We start from the raw sequence: 18519 nt of genomic DNA, 5'->3' as shown, positions 1-18519 counted from the left end.
CAATCACGCACAATTTTTTCTACCATTTTATAAAAAGTCGTCTTATAATCTACAAAATAGTATTTTAAACCTTTTAAACTAATAATACTATCTTGTTAAGTAATTATTGAAAAAATACAATTGAATTTTATCATCTTCATAAACAAAAATTAACTCATGCACACATTATAACACAATATAAGTTTTGCCTAGCAGATTTTTCAAAGTTGAGATCATTATTTTAAAAAATTGTTAACCCGTTCAAAAAAATTTAAGATCACTTCTTAGAGGTCATTTTATTGAAAATTGGAATATCTCAGAATTATAGAATTATAAGCTGGATAACTTATTCTCACATTATATATGAATATGTTATTCAGATTATAATCTTAATTTAGATACCTAATTGGACTAATAACTCAGTTAAATTTAAAGCAAGATTTTCCACTCAATTTCTTGATCAGCCACACGACTTCTTATAATATATTCTATTTATGAAATATTTACGTAAAAAGAAGCTCCATATATATGACTTATGTCAGTTGCACGAGATACAAAATAAAAAAAATACAAAAATAAATCAAACGACCAACCAAGTATATCCACTTGATCGGTTCAGTTTTTCCGATTTTTTCATCACATGAATATGATTTCAATATTATTTTCTTGGAGTTTTAAAAAGGTTTTAATAAATCAATAGATGTTTACTAGGAATTGACAAATATATGTACTATTAATATTAAATACACTATAGTTATTTTGTTAGTCTAACAATAATTTTCCACTGATGTACTCGTTCAAACTTAACCAACTCTTAATAATTAACCTCAAAAATCAATATAAAATCTAAAAACATCACACTTTGTTTAATTCAAAAATTACCGGTAATACATCTCAAATTTAAAGAAAATAAGTTTTAATGGGATAATTTCGAAGACCTCCCTTTAAGTTTCACTATATGACACTCATCTCCCCTATAGTTTAGGATACTATACGTACCTCCCTTATTTTAATTTCTTATAATCATTCTTTAAACCTATAAAAATAAATATAAATTAATTATGATTCAATAAATTTGCCCTTCTTTATATTAATTTCTTCTAAATAAATATATTTTGAAATATGAACATGAAAGAATCAACTAATTGACCGTTTCAATAACACTTGGTATAGGATTATTTGAAGTATATAAAAATGGATGCAATATATGTTGGGTTTTAAAGGTGTGAACAGGAAATGAAGGGTTGTGACTCTCCTGAAGAGTTGTGACTACGCCGAAGGGTTGTGACCTTTATGAAAGGTTGTGTCCTTTCTAAAGGGTTGTGACCGTTTGAAAAGTTGTACCTTTTCCAAAGTGTTGTGAGCTTTCTGAAAGATTGTCTTCTTTCTGAAAGGTTGTCTTCTTTCCAAATGGGTTGTGACCTTTACCCTTTGTTGGCTACAGTGGCGTAGCTAGGAATTTAATGAAGGGTGTCCAAACTTTTAATAGTAATTTAAAAAAAAAAACGATTTAAATTACCAAAACAAATAATCAAGTTAAGCAATATTTAATTAAATATAGGAATAATTTTAATAGAATTACAAGTGTATAATTCAAAACTAACATAAAGAAAATAAACTACTATTGAACACATAATTTAAATATATTATTACAATTGTACTCGACGAGTTTTCATATCCTGAAACGTTTTTATAATAGACTCATTAGAAATAGTACGAGATACTTTCTTTTCTACATAAGCTAAGGCACTATACAACCATCTAAAAACTCATCATCCATTCGATTTCGCAAGTCATTTTTAGAGTATTTAAATCAATGCTTTGTTTTTGAGAAGAATGTGACAACATCTCTAATTGATCTACCGTTGTTTCTTTATTTGGTTGACTTAGAGAAGTCGAACTTTTTTTTTGGTACTCTATTATAATAATTCCTCATGTCTATTGAACTTGAAACTAAAATATTAAGTTGGTTATTTTTGTTATAAATAAGAAAACGACACTACAAAAAAAATGCTCAATTTGTAGCAATTTATTTGTGGAAGTTTTAAAAACCTCTGCTATTAATTTATTTTGTGACGTTTATTCTAACCCCTACTAAATAAATCTTGTTTTGACAATTTTATTGAGGAGGTTTGAAAACTGCCGCAATTTTATATTATTCGTTGCAATTATTAACCCCCATAAATTTATAAATTGGTTAATTTTAGAAATAATATATTTTTTATATATCTTTTATTTTTGATATAGCATAAATACTCATATTTTATAATTTATGACAAATAGCAATGAAATTTAACTCATAGACACGTCATTATTTTTCTTCAATTTAATAAGATGGTAAATTTATGACCCTATACATTATATCTATTTTATTATATATCTTAAGTTACTATCAAAATATGATTTGTCTATTCAACTTCATTTAGTGTTTTATTTTATATATTACTACTTTATATTTTCTAACAATTATCTTTATTTTTAAAATTTAATCAANCTTTTATTTTTGATATAGCATAAATACTCATATTTTATAATTTATAACAAATAGCAATGAAATTTAACTCATAGACACGTCATTATCTTTCTTCAATTTAATAAGATGGTAAATTTATGACCCTATACATTATATCTATTTTATTATATATCTTAAGTTACTATCAAAATATTATTTGTCTATTCAACTTCATTTAGTGTTTTATTTTATATATTACTACTTTATATTAATTTCTAACAATTATCTTTATTTTTAAAATTTAATCAAAATATGAAATTAACGGAAATATTTTTAACATAAGCCAACCAAAAACCAAATAAAAGGCTTATCTTTTCCCCCCAAAATTAAAAATTTCTAAGGACTAAATTAATTCCCCCCAAACAAATTTAAAATAAAATCAAATACAAACTCCCCCCTTCCCACCACAAAGTAAACTCCCAAATCTCTCCCCCACTTCCCACTTTCACTATTCCACGATAATAACTCAACCATGATATCTCCCTTCTTGTTTTGCTTTTTACTTATTTTATTCTTTTGTCAATTTGAATATTTTTTGTTTGTGTGATTTATTTAATTGTCATCTTTGTAGGTTTTTTGAAGTACAATTTTCAAAGCAAACAAGTTTGTATAACACGTGCATTGGTTCGTGATATTTTTGTGAATATAAAGGTAATTCTCTGTCACAAGAACTTTAGAATTCACTTAAGAATTGAGATTTATGTATATTTTGTTTAATTTTATTTGTAAACAAATATGTATTTTGTAAGTTATTATGCTTAATGTAGCCATGCTTTTATATATTTTAGGATATATTTTTTAGTTTTCATTACACAATAAAGAAAATTATATCTGACCTTTAATTAATTGTAGATGAGCCTCATTTTTATTTTTGTTTAGATAAAAACAATTACTAGTGTTCTATAAAATTTTGTATCAGTTTGATTCTTATTGACACCTATTAAGTTTGTTTTGTTCATTTGAGAATTGAGTTTCAATTCGTGTTTTTTTCTTTCTATAATTGTATGTTTATTTTTTATCAAAATAATGTAACCTTGTCTAATATTTTACAGATTATTGCTCTATCGAATATTAGTGTCTATTTTAATATCTATATAATCTTACATGTGTTAAGGAAGGAGAAAATACAACTATTTTATTCTACAAACTTAAATGGGTAGCAAGGTAGGGTTGAAAGAAACCACACCATTTTACTCTTTTTTGAATGAGAGCTTAAAGATATTTACATTGTCTTTGAATTGATGAGTATGACTTCACTAATAGGTTATTAAGTCCAAAGGTTCATATGAATTTATTTTTTGAATGAATTAAATTTTAACTTTCTTCTTGTTCAAGGTGTACAGGGATATGTATGTATCAATATTTATTTATCTAATTACCTATAATTACTACAGATTTGTATAATGAAATATGACTTACATTAAATATTTAGAAAATATTTGTATGTATTATTAAAAAGGCTTGATGTAATTTTTTTTGTATAGAAATATTGCAATTTGTGGCGGTCACAAACCTCCACAAATTAGATTATGGGAATATACATATCACATTGTAGTAATTTTAAACACACACAAACATAATTTAAAAAATTTTAAATAATATAATGGAGGTTGTAAACTATCACAAATTGACTTAAAAAACCTCCACAAATTCCAATGCACATTTGCGACGGTCGTTAGGGAGGTTTCTTAAAACCGCCACAAATATGCTCGTGGCAAAGGCAATTGTAGCATTTTTAAAAACCGCCACAATTCTTATTGTGAGGGTCAAAAACTACCTCGAATTGACAAAATAACTCCCATAAATTGAGCATTTTTTTGTAGTGTTTCAAGTAAACCCAATCTCCCTCCATAATTTGCCTATCAGACCTGTGTTTGTTAGCTTTATCCCTCATGTTTTGTTGTGCTCTAGTTAAATGGAGCTTGAGCAGTGCTATCACAACCTCTCTAGCTACCAGAGATCTATCAACCATGTCATTAGAAGACTCACTAGCCAAGTAAGGCAAGTGTATTGGTGGTTTTTGACCATATAGAACTTCATAAGGTGTACATTTTAAGGTAGAGTGGTATGTAGTACTGTTCCACCATTCAGCAAGAGGTAGTTGAGTAGCTCAAGTGTGAGGACTATCAGAACAAAAACATCTCAAATATGTCTCCAAGGTTCTGTTAAGAACCTCTGTTTGACCATCAGTTTGGGGATGGTATGCTGTAGATTTATGTAGTAAGACCCCTTGCAATGTAAATAACTCTTGCCAAAAAGAACTCAAGAAAATGGGATCTCTGTCACTTACTATAGAAGCTGGCATACCATCTATAGAAGCTGGCATACCATGCAATTTGAAAACATTGCCCAGAAAACACTGAGCTACAGATTCAGTAGTGTAAGGATGTGCAATAGCAATGAAGTGATCAGACTTACTGAATCTGTCCACCACTACTAAAATGACATCCTTCCCTTTTGACTTAGGAAGACCTTCAATGAAATCTAGATTGATATCAACCCATACACCATCAGGAACAGGTAATGGTTGAAGTAGTCCAGGGTAAGCTGTTGTATCATACTTATGCCTTTGACAAATATCACATTTCTGAATAAAATTCCTAATGTCAGCTGCTAATGACTTCCAGTAGAAGAGGGATTGTAACCTCTTAATAGTTGCATCCATACTTACATGACCACCTTGTGGTGTTGAATGCCACAACTGAATAATGGTTTGTCATAACTGCAAACCAGACCCTACAACTAGCCTGCCTTTCTACCTTAGTTGAGAACCAATCCACGTATAGAATTTATAAGGCTTTGCTTGTAACTTAAGAATAACAGCTTGCAACTTAGCATCAGATATCCATGTTAGGCTAATTCTCTCCAAAAGTGTATCACTAGGAGTTAAGAGTGAAACAGCCAACAACTCAGCACTTTGATTTCTTGACAAGGCATCAGCAACCTTATTGTCAGTCCCTTTCTTGAACTCAATAGTAAAATCAAAGGCCATCAATTTAGAAATACAACAACCTGAAAATCAGTATGAATACTTTGTTCCAGGAGGTGTTTTAGTGCCTTTTGATAAGTTCTCACAATGAAATGTCTTCTTAATAGGTAATGAGACCACTTAGTAACTGCAAATATGATGGCTAATAGCTCTCTATCATACACACACATAACCTGATGTCTAGGTGCCAATGACTTATTGATATAGGCAATTGGATGCCCTTGTTACATCAAGACAACACCAATTCCTGAACCACTTGTATCAGTCTCAATTATGAATGGTTTATCATAGTCTGGTAATGCTAAGACAAGTGCAGTCACTAATGCATCTTTGAGAACATGAAAAGTTGTAGTAGCACCCTCATTCCATACAAACTTATCCTTCTTCAATAATTCAGTGAGAGGTTTAGCAATGGATCCAAAATTCAGAATGAACCTCTTATAATATCCTGCTAAACCAAGAAACCCTCTCAGTTGTTTGATATTTGTAGGGACAGTCCAAGCCTGTACTGCAGAAATCTTCTTAGGATCAGTAGCTACCCCTTTAGCACTAATGAAATGACCTAGGTACTCTACCTCAGGTACCCCAAAATCACACTTAGAACCCTTGGTAAACAACTGATGTTGCTTCATCAAATCAAATACAGCTTGTAAATGGTTCACATGAGCTAACATATCCTTGTTGTACACCAATATATCATAAAAAAAAACCAGTACTGACCTCCTAAGGAGTGGTTTAAATACAACATTCATAAGACTCTGAAATGAAGAAGGTGCATTTGTAAGACCAATGACATAACCAGAAATTCATAATGTCCTTTATGAGTTTTAAAAGTTGTCTTATAGGTATCTGCTTCCTTCATCCTTAATTGATGGTAACCAGCTCTAAGATCAATCTTAGAGAACACTTCAGTTCTTTCTAGTTCATCTAACAAATCCTCAATGATAGGAATAAGAAACTTGTCCTTTACTGTCAGTTTATTGAGATCTCTATAGTCTACACAAAACCTCCAACTTCCATCTTTCTTCCCAACAAGGACTACAGGTGAAGCATAGGGGCTAGAACTAGGTTGTATCACACCTTGATCAAGCATTTCTTGTACTAGCTTCTCAATAATATCTTTCTTCATTCCATGATATCTATAAGGCCTTTTGCTAACATGAGTAGCTGAGTCAATGAGTGGTATTTTGTGATCAAAGATGCCTCTACGAGGGGGCAATGTAGTAGGCATATCAAAGATGCATTTGTACTGTTCCATTAAAACAATTAAGGTAGGATAAATATCAGTACCTTGATTTACTTGTATACTGTTGCATTGCCAAACAGAGGTTGCATCTGTCACCAAGGTAAGCATGAAGACCTGAACTGATTCATCACTCTTTTTGTTCAAGGATTTGGCCTTGGTGGTCTTGATTTGGCTACTGGCTCCCCTTAAAACATGTTTTCTTCCCAAGTGCACAAACTCAATAGTTCTATTTCTGAAGTCAAACAAAATCCTACCTAAAGTTTTTAACCAGTGCACACCCAATACTATGTCAACATTCCCTAATGGTAGTAGTAGGAAATCAGAAGAAAAAGTTGTAACCTGCAGTAACCACTTCAAATTCTTACACACCATAACAGTTTGAACCTTCCTACCATCAGCCATACTTATTGATTGTTCATGTATAGGCAAAGCTTTACAACCTAACTTCCTTGCCATTGACTCATCAATGAAATTATGAGTACTACCTGTATCAATAAGCACCTGTAAGGATTGTTTTTCATAGTATCCTGTTACTCTAATTGTTTGATAACCTGCACTTCCAGTAAATGCTTGTAAGGAGATTGTCATGCACTCATCCACTTCTAACACTTCTTCCTTCGTGATTACCTCTCCATCTTCCAGAACTTCAACCAAATACAACTGTTTCTTGGATTTACAAACATGCCTAGGCATATACTTCTCATCACACAAGAAACACAGTCTTTTAGCCCTTTTCTCATCCATCTCAGCAACAATCAATAACCTTCTACCAGTATTACCATTAGTGAATCTGTTAGCATTTGATTCATAAGGTTTCTTGACAATTGTGCTAGAAAACGTAGGTTTTTGTACACCTTGAAACCTAGATGGAGTAGGGAGAAGACCAGTCTGATTCCTGCTGGTTCTACTAATTCCCCAGACTTAGCCTGAGCATCAAAAACCTCTTCTTGCAACTTAGCTAACTTGTAGGCTTGCATTAAGGTTTTGGGTGCTTGCATTCTAACAGCTTTGTTGAGCTCAGGTTTTAACCCTCCCAGGAAACAGCTGATAGCATTTTCGTTTGACAAATTAACCCCATTCAATAAACTATCAAACTCAACCTGATATGTTCTAACATCCTCAGTTTGTTGTAGATTTTTAATAGCTTCCATGGAATCTTCAAATTCCTTCCCAAATCTTTCATTAACAGCCAACACCTACTCAGACCAAGAAGGGTCTATAACTGAGTTCCTAGACTTCAAGTATGATCTATGCCAAGCAATAGCTTCACCATCCAAATGGATAGAAGCTACTCTCACCCTCTGATCATATGGAACTTCATCCCTGGCAAAAAACTGATCCACCTTATATAACCATGCTCTCAAATCTGACCCCAAAAATCTAGAAAAATCAAGTTTAGAACATCGGGTAAGAAATTTACCATTAGAATTTTGGAAATCCCCAATTGCATTGCAAAACCCTTGTGCTCTGTCTCCACCCACAGATGATTCTGCTCTATTCTGATCCATTTCCTTGTCCTTCTGTTTCGCTTTTCCTAGGGCTTGCTTGATCTCCATTAATTCTTTATCTGTCTATACATTTCTATCATTCATATTCACCATACCTTCCATCGACTTCTGCAATTGTTGAGACAATTTTCCCTCCATTTCCTCTGAAGATCTGTCTTGATTTTTGTCCCGAGCAACCATGATTTCTTAGCCGAGGACGAGTAGCTCTGATACCAATTGATCCAATTATCAGTAATCGAAAGGGTAATATCAACTAGGAGGATGAACCTCGAAGAAGAAGATAGCTATATCAGGGCAATTCCGAGATAGAAGCTAAGAAGAACAGAGTAAAAGAGAGAAGAGAAGAATTATCATATATCATTCAATGATTTACAATTGTATTACATCTCTATTAATAGAACTGAATTGGAATCTAATGCTACAACTAACAAAATAACTGCTTCTAACAAACTCTAATACAGTGAACAGTAATCATTGATTTGGTGACTAATGAACAGTACTAACTACTTTTTAACATTTCTAATTATCTAAAGCATTGTATCACATACATAGAAAGGATGAAAGATTAGTCTTTAAAGACTTCTTACCAGGAACAAAAAAATCAAGAGCACACAATTTGAGGAATACCTAGTGCATTTCCAGAATGCAAAATCAAATATGAACATTAATAACAAGTTCGATCCATTACATTGTTAACACAACACAACTATTTACAATCCAGTGTTCCTTACTGATGCCACTAACATCAGAGGCCTTGATTCATTTCATTCCATACATTGTGCAAAATACACTTCAGTGTTTTGGGTTTAAAAATCCAGTTATCTACATCTATACATTCCACCAGGCACAAAATACAAAAGGTAAACTTTCTTCACCAACCAAACATAGCTTGTGAATCGAGCAGTTTCTGCAAAACAAATGTGAAGGACCATGAATCATGAGCAGCTTGAAGAACCATCAGACAAACAGTGATCCCATATTAACTTCAAGTTGTCTTCAAGCATTTTAAGCACCAGCTTTTCATCAATCGTTTGCTCCTGCATTTTCGGTACGAAAATATAATTAACTTAATTATTTCAGTAGGGAAGGAGCAAAACAGAAAGGCTTATCAATTCAACAATGAAGAGACACTGCATGGTCTTGTTTATATATCCTTAGCACATGCCAGTTATGAAACCATTCGCTAACATGAGCTACTGTAAATATGAATTATAACATTTTTAATGTAAATTCTTTGAATACATACAAAAAGTTGGATAATTTCCGACAGAAATGAACCAGATTGGAACCAGTGATAAAATTAACTGAACTGGATCCAAATGTATTACCAACAGAAATATACATAATTGCTCATCAGGAAAAGAAAACCTACCTGCAATTGGGATAAAATCCCAGGCATTTTCAGGTTAGCTTCCTGTGCAACCTCACCAGTTGAAGATCTGAAATCAAATCGATCTGCATGTCTAAGCTTAAACCTAATTGACGAATTTCCATATGATTTTACAGTTGTGTGCCAGATACCGGTAACATCATATTGACTCCCTGAAGAATCCTCGCCAAAGGGCCATCTCAACCCACCCTTAACTTCTGAGTCCAAAATGGCAGAACCAATAAGATTTTTAATTTCATTGATCTCATCATCCTGGAAAAAAGCAGAGAGTAATCTATATAAGAACACATTCTTAAGCTATAGAGATAACACTACCGGTGTCCTTTCAGTTGAGAGTGCAGAAGTCATGATGAGAAGATGGAAATTAAAGTGAATATAAAATAAGTTACACAGGAAAAGGTCCTTGTTCACTGGAGTGGAGGTAAAATATGGACATTAAAAGTGCAGACAAAATTCACCGGTACTCTAAAATCTATGGGTTTTGTTAATACGTGTACTTGCCAATGTAAATATCAAAAGTATCAACCCTGGTACTATATGACCGGACAATTTAAAGGCATTAGACTTGAAGAAACATCAAAGGATACCTCATTTTCCAACTAAAGGAAGTCTGATTACTTGGTGTGTAACTTCACCTTTGGTTGGATTTTCGAAGCCCTTAATCTTATTAAGATAAGGGTAGCTACTTTGAGATCCCAAAGCAAAACAAATTCATTAAGTAACCACACTAACACTGAATGCATAAGAAGAATATCTTCATTTCTACTTTTTGCCTCTGTATCCTTTTCCTTTTTTTCTCTCTTCTACTTACCCTCCTTTGGATTTCATTGTAGAAATGATTCATATCTAGCTCAATCCAGTAACAAGAGGACTCCAATAACACACAGTATTTGAGCATCTTAACCCTACTGGAGTTCATAGGGTCAGCCCAATAGGCTATTCACTTTGCTGTTCACAAACATCTAACCCGACCCCAAATCCACGAAACATGAAAAAACAAGAAATTTCAACCAAGAGTAATTAAATGGAGATGTTTCCAGTTTCAGAAAATATAAATCCAAATATTGGGTGGAACTTACAAATACGAGTATACGACCTATGACTTTCAAGATATTTGATCCAAAATGAAGTAACTTACAGATAAACCCATCATGATTTTCTTGGTATGTAACATCAACCTCAGGTCTAAGCTTTTGCCAAAACAGCTCATGTCTGCAACCATGTTGCGTACTTGGTTCAGCTCAATCTAAAAGAAAAGGCGTAGCGTCAGAAGATTGATAAGGAATGACAAACTGCAAGAAGTAAAGCATGCAAAAAGATAGGTAAGAGAGAGGAGGTAAATATGTTCATGACAACAATTAATGTTGTTTTGCAAGTTGGAAAATAAACAGTTAATTGGGCATCTTACAAGTTCATTAAGAACCGGGGAACGGAGGACTAACCTTATGGAGCTGAATTTTCTCCTGATCCTTGACCACCGTACATTTGCAGGTGACAATTGAATCAGCGTGCATGTTGTCTGAAAGCTACAAAGCACAAGGGATAGTACTAAAAGAACCAACACATAAAGAGAAAGAAACTTGTTAGAAACATGAAAATATTACCTTGACGTAGTATAATTCCTTCTCTTCCACACATTCTAAGTCAAGTTTTTCAACTGCAAGGTTTCGTATATATTCCATATATGAAAGAGCAACATTGGTATAGAAAGTTTTTTTCATTTGCCTCAACGTAGTTTCACTTAATAGGTTACTTTTCAGGGATTTTTGACTTTTTGCAGAAATCCTACAAGACAGAGAATTTGAGGAGGATTACATGTTAAACACACACTAGATTTAATCGACTCAACAAAGTACTGCTTCAGACACTGCAAAAGAAGAAACATTATAACATCTAGGAGAAAAGTTAAAAGAGTTACATGTCAAAGTAAAATAAGTCAGCGATTTACAGAACTTGTAGTTTTAGGTAAGTTCTAATTTGCCTTACAAGACAAAATTGTGTACTATAATAAAATGGATTTGAATAAAACTGATTATGAGAAATGAACAAATACTAACCCATGAAACAGAATTCTTCCAAAACGAGCAACTAGATTCAGCTTCAATTCTTCCATATTAGATTCCTCCATTTCACATTTCACATGTTGAAATGACAAAAGTAAGTCCTCCATCACACTATTAGCCACCAAACGCCATGGCTCATCCATAAGCTCATTTGTTCCTCCACGGCAACCTAAAAAAGTAGATATATTACAGAATTAAGATCTCAAAAACAGAGAAAAAAGATTTTACATTGTTTGAAACCCTGATCTACCAAACTCTAGATTATCAAAAGAACAAAAAAGTAGTAATACCTTGCATTAGGACCAAACGAAGAGGATTTTCATCAGATTTTTGGTCGATAGAAAGAGGTTGGAGCTTCACAAGAGATGAAAAGTGAGAATCATCAGTCAAACCAACAGGGAACCATTTCCTAAATGCACCATGAGCATAACGGGTCTCAAACAGAAACTTTTCCTTTCGCTTGAAATTAAGGTTTTTTCTGAAGGCAGGTATGAGGGATTCCGGTGCGGGAGTTGGTTCCGGCGACGGCGAACCCTTTGTGTGCCTCTTGTGTGGTGGAATGTAAGACATGGCTCAGTACGATCAGTTGCTCAGAGAGACTGTTCAGTTGTAGACTACACTATAGTCTTCTTAAAAGGGAAAATACATGAAAGAGTGTTTGGATTGGCTTACAATAAAGTTACTAATGATATTCCTTTCAATTTTATTAGACAGCAAGAAAGGTAGTTTGACGGATGTATGATACTTTTGTCACCAATTTGAATAGTTTTGATATATTTTACAATTTATGTAATTTTTATGTTTATGTGTACAAAAATATATAATTTTAATATTCAAATTATTTGTCTAAATAAAACTTCAATTTTTTCTCATATGATTTCATGTTGTGATTTCAAATCATTATTTCATCTTACCTGGCCAGAGGAGGGTTTATGAAAAAGTTCAAACAAAATAACCAAAAATTATAAATTTGCAACAATTAAAAAATATTTTAGATTTTATTTTATAATAAAAGAATATTGAAGTTTGAGAATCAAGCTATATTTGTGTAAGGAAGATCAATGGTACTTAATATCTTGATATTTCATGATATGTTGAGACATTATAACAGAAATACTACTCCTAGATGCTTGATGGAGATAGACCTCATGAAAGCATATGACATGGTGAGCTGGGAATTTTTGGAGGAAGCTCTGAGAAGATTTTGATTTCAGAAAGTGTCATTAAATGGATAGTGGTATGTGTATCAACAACAAAGTTCACTTTTAAGATCAATGGAGAAGGTTATGGTTACTTCGATGGAAAGGGAGGATTGAGACAAGGAGACCATGTCCTCCCTCTAATCTTTGTACTAATTGTGGAGTACCTCTCAAGGCTGCTCAAGAGCATGACCTATCTATCAGATTTCAAATTTCACCCTATGTGTAAGGCTTTTAGTCTGAACCACCTTGTCTTTGTAGATCATCAAATGATCTTCTGTAAATGAGATGTCAAATCTGTTACCAAAGTCATGGAAACATTAGTTCACTTTAGTGTAATTACTGGACTTGTGTCCAACATGAAAAAATCTAGCCTTTTCTTAGCGGGAATGAATAAACAAGTGAATAACCAACTCATGGAGATTACTGGATTTACACAAGGATCTTTTTCCATTAGATATTTGGGACTCCCACTCACATCTAAGAGGTAGGGTAAACTTGAATGTCACCAACTAGTTGATAAGATAACAAACATGATATAAAATGTCTATGTAAAACAACTCTCTTATGCAAGAAGGCTCCAAGTGGTTCCGGCTATCTTGTTTTCAAATCATAATTTTTGGGAATCAATGTTCATTCTTCCTCAAAGTGTTGTGAAGGAGGTGGATAGGAAACGTAGAGACTACTTGTGGGATGGAACTGAGGAAAAAAGGAAAGTACCATTGGTATCTTGGGAGAAGATGTGCTTCCCAAAGAGAAATGGTGGTTTGAATATTAAAGGATGAGGGAATTGGAATGTGGCTTATGTAGGCAAGCTTATATGGCAACTAGATGTGAATAGGGAATCATTATGGGTGAAATGGGTGAATGGGGTATACATCAAAGCAGAGACATTGTGGAACCATAGAGCACCATGAGATAGCAGTTGGTACTAGAGGAAAATAAACTCTTTGAAGAACAAAATGCAACAATGGTACACACAAGGACAGTTCAATGGGCCTACATCCCATCATTCATGTCTCCTCAAGAATGTCTAAGGCATACTTGCGTTGAGAAATAATAATACCTGATCTAGACTGAGGAACCTAAATACCTAGAAAATACTTCAGTTTGTCAAGGTCTTTAGTTTGAAAATGCTTAAAGAGATGTTGATTCAAATTAGTGATACCATATTAATCATTGCAGTGATAACAATATCATCAACATAAACAACCAAATAAATACACTGATTTGGTGTAGAATGTCGATAAAACACAGAGTGATTCAGCTCCACTATGAGTCATGCCGAACTCCTGAATTACTTTGCTAAACTTTTCAAACCAGGCTCGAGGAGACTGTTTTAGACCATAGAGTGACTTATGCAATCGGCATACAAGGTTACTAGACTCCTCCTAAGCAACAAAACCAGGTGGTTGCTCCATATAGACTTCTTCTGCAAGATCACCAGGCCATGTAGAAAATCATTTTTAATGTCCAACTGATGAAGAGGTCAATGACGAACCGTAACCATGGATATAAAAAGATGAACAAATGTTATTTTAGCTACGGGAGGGAAAGTATCATTATAATCGAGTCCAAATATCTGAGTATACCCTTTGGCAACATGACGAGCCTTAAGCCGATCAACCTGACCGTCTGGACTAATTTTGACTGCATAAACCCAACGATAACCAACAATAGATTTACCTGTTGGAAGGGAAACAAGCTCCAAAGTACCATTCGTATGTAAAGCAGACATGTCATCAATCATAGCCTGCCTACATCCATGAGAAAGTGCATCAGCTGTAGTCTTAGGAATGGAAATAGAGGACAAAAATGATACAAAAGCATAATGGGGTGATGAGAGACGATGGTAAATCAAGAATGTATAATATGGGTTAACATTTCTAGTGGATCATTGTCACAACCCGATTTCTCAAGTCATGATGGCACCTACTATAACCCACCAGCANGACGATGATAAGTCAGAAGTGGTGGCACTACCACCGGAGATGTAGAAGTAACTATAGATTCCTCAAAAGTCGATACAAGCAAGACCTGAGGTATGGGTAAGACCTCAGAGACATCAAAATGATCAGAAGATGTATAATAAGGTTGGTACTCAGAAAATGTGACATCGGCGGACATAAGGTATCTACGAAGATCAGGTGAATAGAAACGGTACCCTTTTTGAACTCGAGAGTAACCAAGAAAGACATATTTGAGAGCACAAGGGGCTAATTTATCTTCACATGGGGCTAAGTTATGAACAAAACATGTGCTCCCAAAGACATGAGGGGGGATAGAGTATATATGTAAGTGAGGAAATAATATGGAATGTGAAACCTGATTTTGAATAGAAGATGAGGGCATTCTCTTAATTAAATAACAAGATCCAAGGACTGCATCACCCCAAAAACGCAGCGGAACATGGGATTCAATGAGGAGAGTGCAAGAAGTCTCAATGAGATGCCTATTCTTCCTTTCTGCTACACCATTCTGTTGAGGGGTATACTGACAAAATGTTTGGTGAATAATTCCTTGGTGAGTCATAAATTCCTGAAACTGAGAGGATAAGTATTCTAAGGCATTATCATTATGAAAAGTATGAATAGAAACACCGAACTGATTTTGTATTTCAACAAAGAAACTTTTGAATATAGAAAATAACTCAGAACGATCTTTCATTAAGAAAACCCAAGTGCATCTTGAATAATCATCAATGAAACTAACAAAATAACGAAAACCTAAGGGTGAACTGACTCTACTAGGCCCCCAAATATCAGAATGGACTAATGAAAAAATAGACTCTGAACGACCCTCAGTACTACGGGAAAATGTAGCACGGATGTGTCTCCCAAGTTGACATGACTCACAATCTAATGTGGATAAACTAGACAAACTAGGCACCATATTCTGTAGTTTGGATAGACTCGGATGTCCCAAACGTTTGTGAATTAAGGATGGAGGATCTATAATGGAGCATGCTGTGTAGGAATTTGAAGAGGTAAGATAGTAAAGGCCTTGTGATTCATGTCTTGTGCCAATCAGCTGTCCCGTACTGCGGTTCTGCATGAGAAAACGAGTCATCGAAAAAAGTTATGCAACAATGTAAGGCACACGTCAAACGACTAACAGATGCTAGATTGAAAGGAGAACCAAGGACATAAAGAACAAAGTCTAGAGGGACAAAAGAGAGCGGTTTGGCTTTTCCAACCCCTTTTGGTTTTGTTTGGATCCCATTGGCTAAAGTAATAGCAGGAAGAGATTGTGAATAAACAATATCAGACATATATGATTTGTTACCAGAAATATAATCAGAAGTGCCTGAGTCCATAACCCATGATCCAAGAGTACTAGACTGTGAAACACAAACAAAAGAATTACCCGCAACATGAACATTAGGCTGAGTAACCGAGGCTACTTGTGGAGACGTTTGCTTACTTGCTCTGATACCATGTTAAATTAGATCTTAAGCCTAACTCACACCCCAAAACCTAGATCAAAGGGATGAGGATTGCCTAAGCCCTATAAGGAATCCACCCATCTGATTAACCACCAATGTGGGACTTTTGTTATTCCTTAACACCCCACCTCACACCCAGTGCTTAGCATCTGGTGCGTGGACAATTTGATTTTTGGGGCCCCAAACGTTGGGTAAGCCGAGCGCTGCTCTGATATCATGTGAGAAATATAGGAGAAAATATATTATTGAATTGTGTATCTATATTATTACATTGAGACCCTATTTATAGACACTACATTGGAATCCTTTTCCAACTAGAATTCCTATTCTTATTAGGATTGTATATGCTTATTTCTATTCTAACAATTACTTTATAAAGTTATTTAATGATTAAAAAATAACATTAAATAAAAGTAATACTCTTGTTTTGATTTTGTAACATCCGGAAATGTGAAATATTTGAAGAGGCTTAGAATTGGAAATTTTCATTTTTGGAAAGAATTTTGAAGTGTTGGAAATTTGGCCAAGTATGGAAAAAAGTGAGTTTTTGGCCAACTTTGAGCAGTAATAACTCCTATCTCAGGATGATTTAGGAGTAGTTCCAGTTATGTTTGGAAAGCCCTTGGAATGATCTTTCCAACGCCGTTGAGTTTGCTCGATTCCGAGTTCGTATGAGTGAGTTATGCCCTTTGGAAGTTGGGCAGTTGGCAGGGAAGTGAAGTCCGTCCGGAAATTTTAAGGGTATTTTGGTCTTTTCCCTAATAATTTCTTTGGGTTATATTGAGGTGTTAGACTGATTTTTGGATCAGTTTTGTCCCATTTTAAAGAGTGAGAGTTAGGGCTTGGGAGATAAGAGAGAAAGAAGAGGAGAAAGGGAAGATCAAGTAAGGAGATCATCATGGATTTCGTCGGGGGTGATCCCTATTAAGGTATGTGAGTTCATAGTGTTGGGTTGGTTCTTTCCCCCACATGCCAAACCCATTTTTTATTTCGAGAAAGGATTGATTATGTTTGTTGAAGTTGTTGGTTGTATTTGTTGAAGTTATTGGTTGTGATTGTGTTGAAGTTCTTGTTGATTTGGGACTTGTTTCCGGTTGTGTTTTGAGTTGAGATCTATTGTATGTTGAGGGGTTTATGATTCCAAGTGTTTGGGGCTGGATCCATTGAAGTTAAGGAGGTTTAAAGTTGGAAAAAAATGAAGGAGAAGAGTCAGATTTTTGGGGGAAAAGGTTGGGGCGTCGCGCCAGCCAGCGCACCTCAACAAGGGTTCTGAGGTTTTACCCTTGGCGTGGCACGTCTCTCAGAGCGCACAGCAGGCTCCTCTGAAGTCTGAAGGCTGGCGCCCCGCGCCTCTCAGAGCGCCAAGGACGCCAACCTTTCCCATTCATTCCCCACTTTTTCATGCATGTTCCTAGGTATTGTACCTATGTTTCCTAGTTGTTTCCAACACTCTAAGGTACGTTTAAACGTCAAGAAATCGTCCATAACATGTGATCAAACACATTGAATTCATAATTCCAATTCAAGGAAAGTTAGTTTCCAAGTCAAGTGAAGTTAAGAGTTGAGTCTAGAAGTTTAAGAAGGGAGTCAAAACAAGTCTTTAAAGTTGTTCAAGAGTCCTTATTGAATGTTTTAACTTCATTTTAAGGCTCAAGAGTTTCAAGTCGAGTAAAGAGTAAAGGGTCAAGAGTTTCAAGTCGGGTAAAGAGTATCGAATTTCAAGTCAAGTCAAGAGTTTTCAGTTAAGTCAAGAGTTTCGAGTTAAGTCAAGAGTCAAGAGTTGAGTTCATTTCTCAAAAGTTATTAGGGAGCTAAGTATTTCCCAAAGAAGTTTATAAATGTTTTCACATTTAAGGATGAGAGGAAACTGAGATTTCCAAAAGAGTTTTGAACAGTTTGAGCACTATTTCTTTTAAAGAAAAGATGAGTTTTGCAAAAGAGTTTCTAAAATATGATTAGTATGACAAATCGAGTATGTCATCAATGTTTAAACAGTATGGTCTCTAGATATACCATCAATGTTTAAGCAGTATGAATATCCCGAGTCATCAATGATCATATTAAAAATATGGTTTTGAGATGTTCTTTTTAGAAAGAGTTTTCAAGAGCCTTTGGGATAAGTTTTGAGTAATTATCTCAAACAAAGAAAGATGTGTTTAAAACACTTGTGATCTAAAGTATTTTTGGG

The 18519-nt window shown here is 34.3% G+C and overlaps 2 protein-coding genes across 3 annotated transcripts in view; both read right to left on the bottom strand.

The window, feature by feature from the left end:
* The window catches only part of LOC125864743 (acyl-coenzyme A oxidase 4, peroxisomal-like), a 1153105-nt gene that overhangs the window by 965371 nt on the left and 169215 nt on the right, over positions 1-18519 (bottom strand). The window lies entirely within an intron of this gene.
* LOC125864744 (uncharacterized) lies at positions 8938-12362 on the bottom strand. Its single transcript, XM_049544812.1, has 7 exons — positions 11978-12362; positions 11682-11856; positions 11229-11409; positions 11067-11150; positions 10763-10870; positions 9607-9876; positions 8938-9271 (listed from the first exon to the last, which is right to left on the bottom strand). Exons 1-7 carry the CDS (start codon positions 12255-12257, stop codon positions 9170-9172), a joined length of 1200 nt encoding a protein of 399 aa, XP_049400769.1. The 5' UTR covers positions 12258-12362; the 3' UTR covers positions 8938-9169.

Source organism: Solanum stenotomum, chromosome 5 (assembly GCF_019186545.1).
Source record: "Solanum stenotomum isolate F172 chromosome 5, ASM1918654v1, whole genome shotgun sequence".
In the NCBI taxonomy this organism is placed as follows: Eukaryota; Viridiplantae; Streptophyta; class Magnoliopsida; order Solanales; family Solanaceae; genus Solanum; species Solanum stenotomum.
Note: the sequence above shows the minus strand (reverse complement) of the source record. Positions and strands in the feature narration are given on the sequence as shown.

Bases quoted from the DNA above. Each gene is read 5' to 3' on its own strand.
- LOC125864744 (XM_049544812.1), bottom strand. From the start codon at position 12,257: ATGTCTTACATTCCACCACACAAGAGGCACACAAAGGGTTCGCCGTCG. The intron at 10,871-11,066 runs GTTAGTCCTCCG...CTTTTCTTTTAG, and splicing joins AGAAAATTCAGCTCCATAAG to ATTGAGCTGAACCAAGTACG. The intron at 9,272-9,606 runs GTAGGTTTTCTT...CCGAAAATGCAG, and splicing joins GGATTTTATCCCAATTGCAG to GAGCAAACGATTGATGAAAA.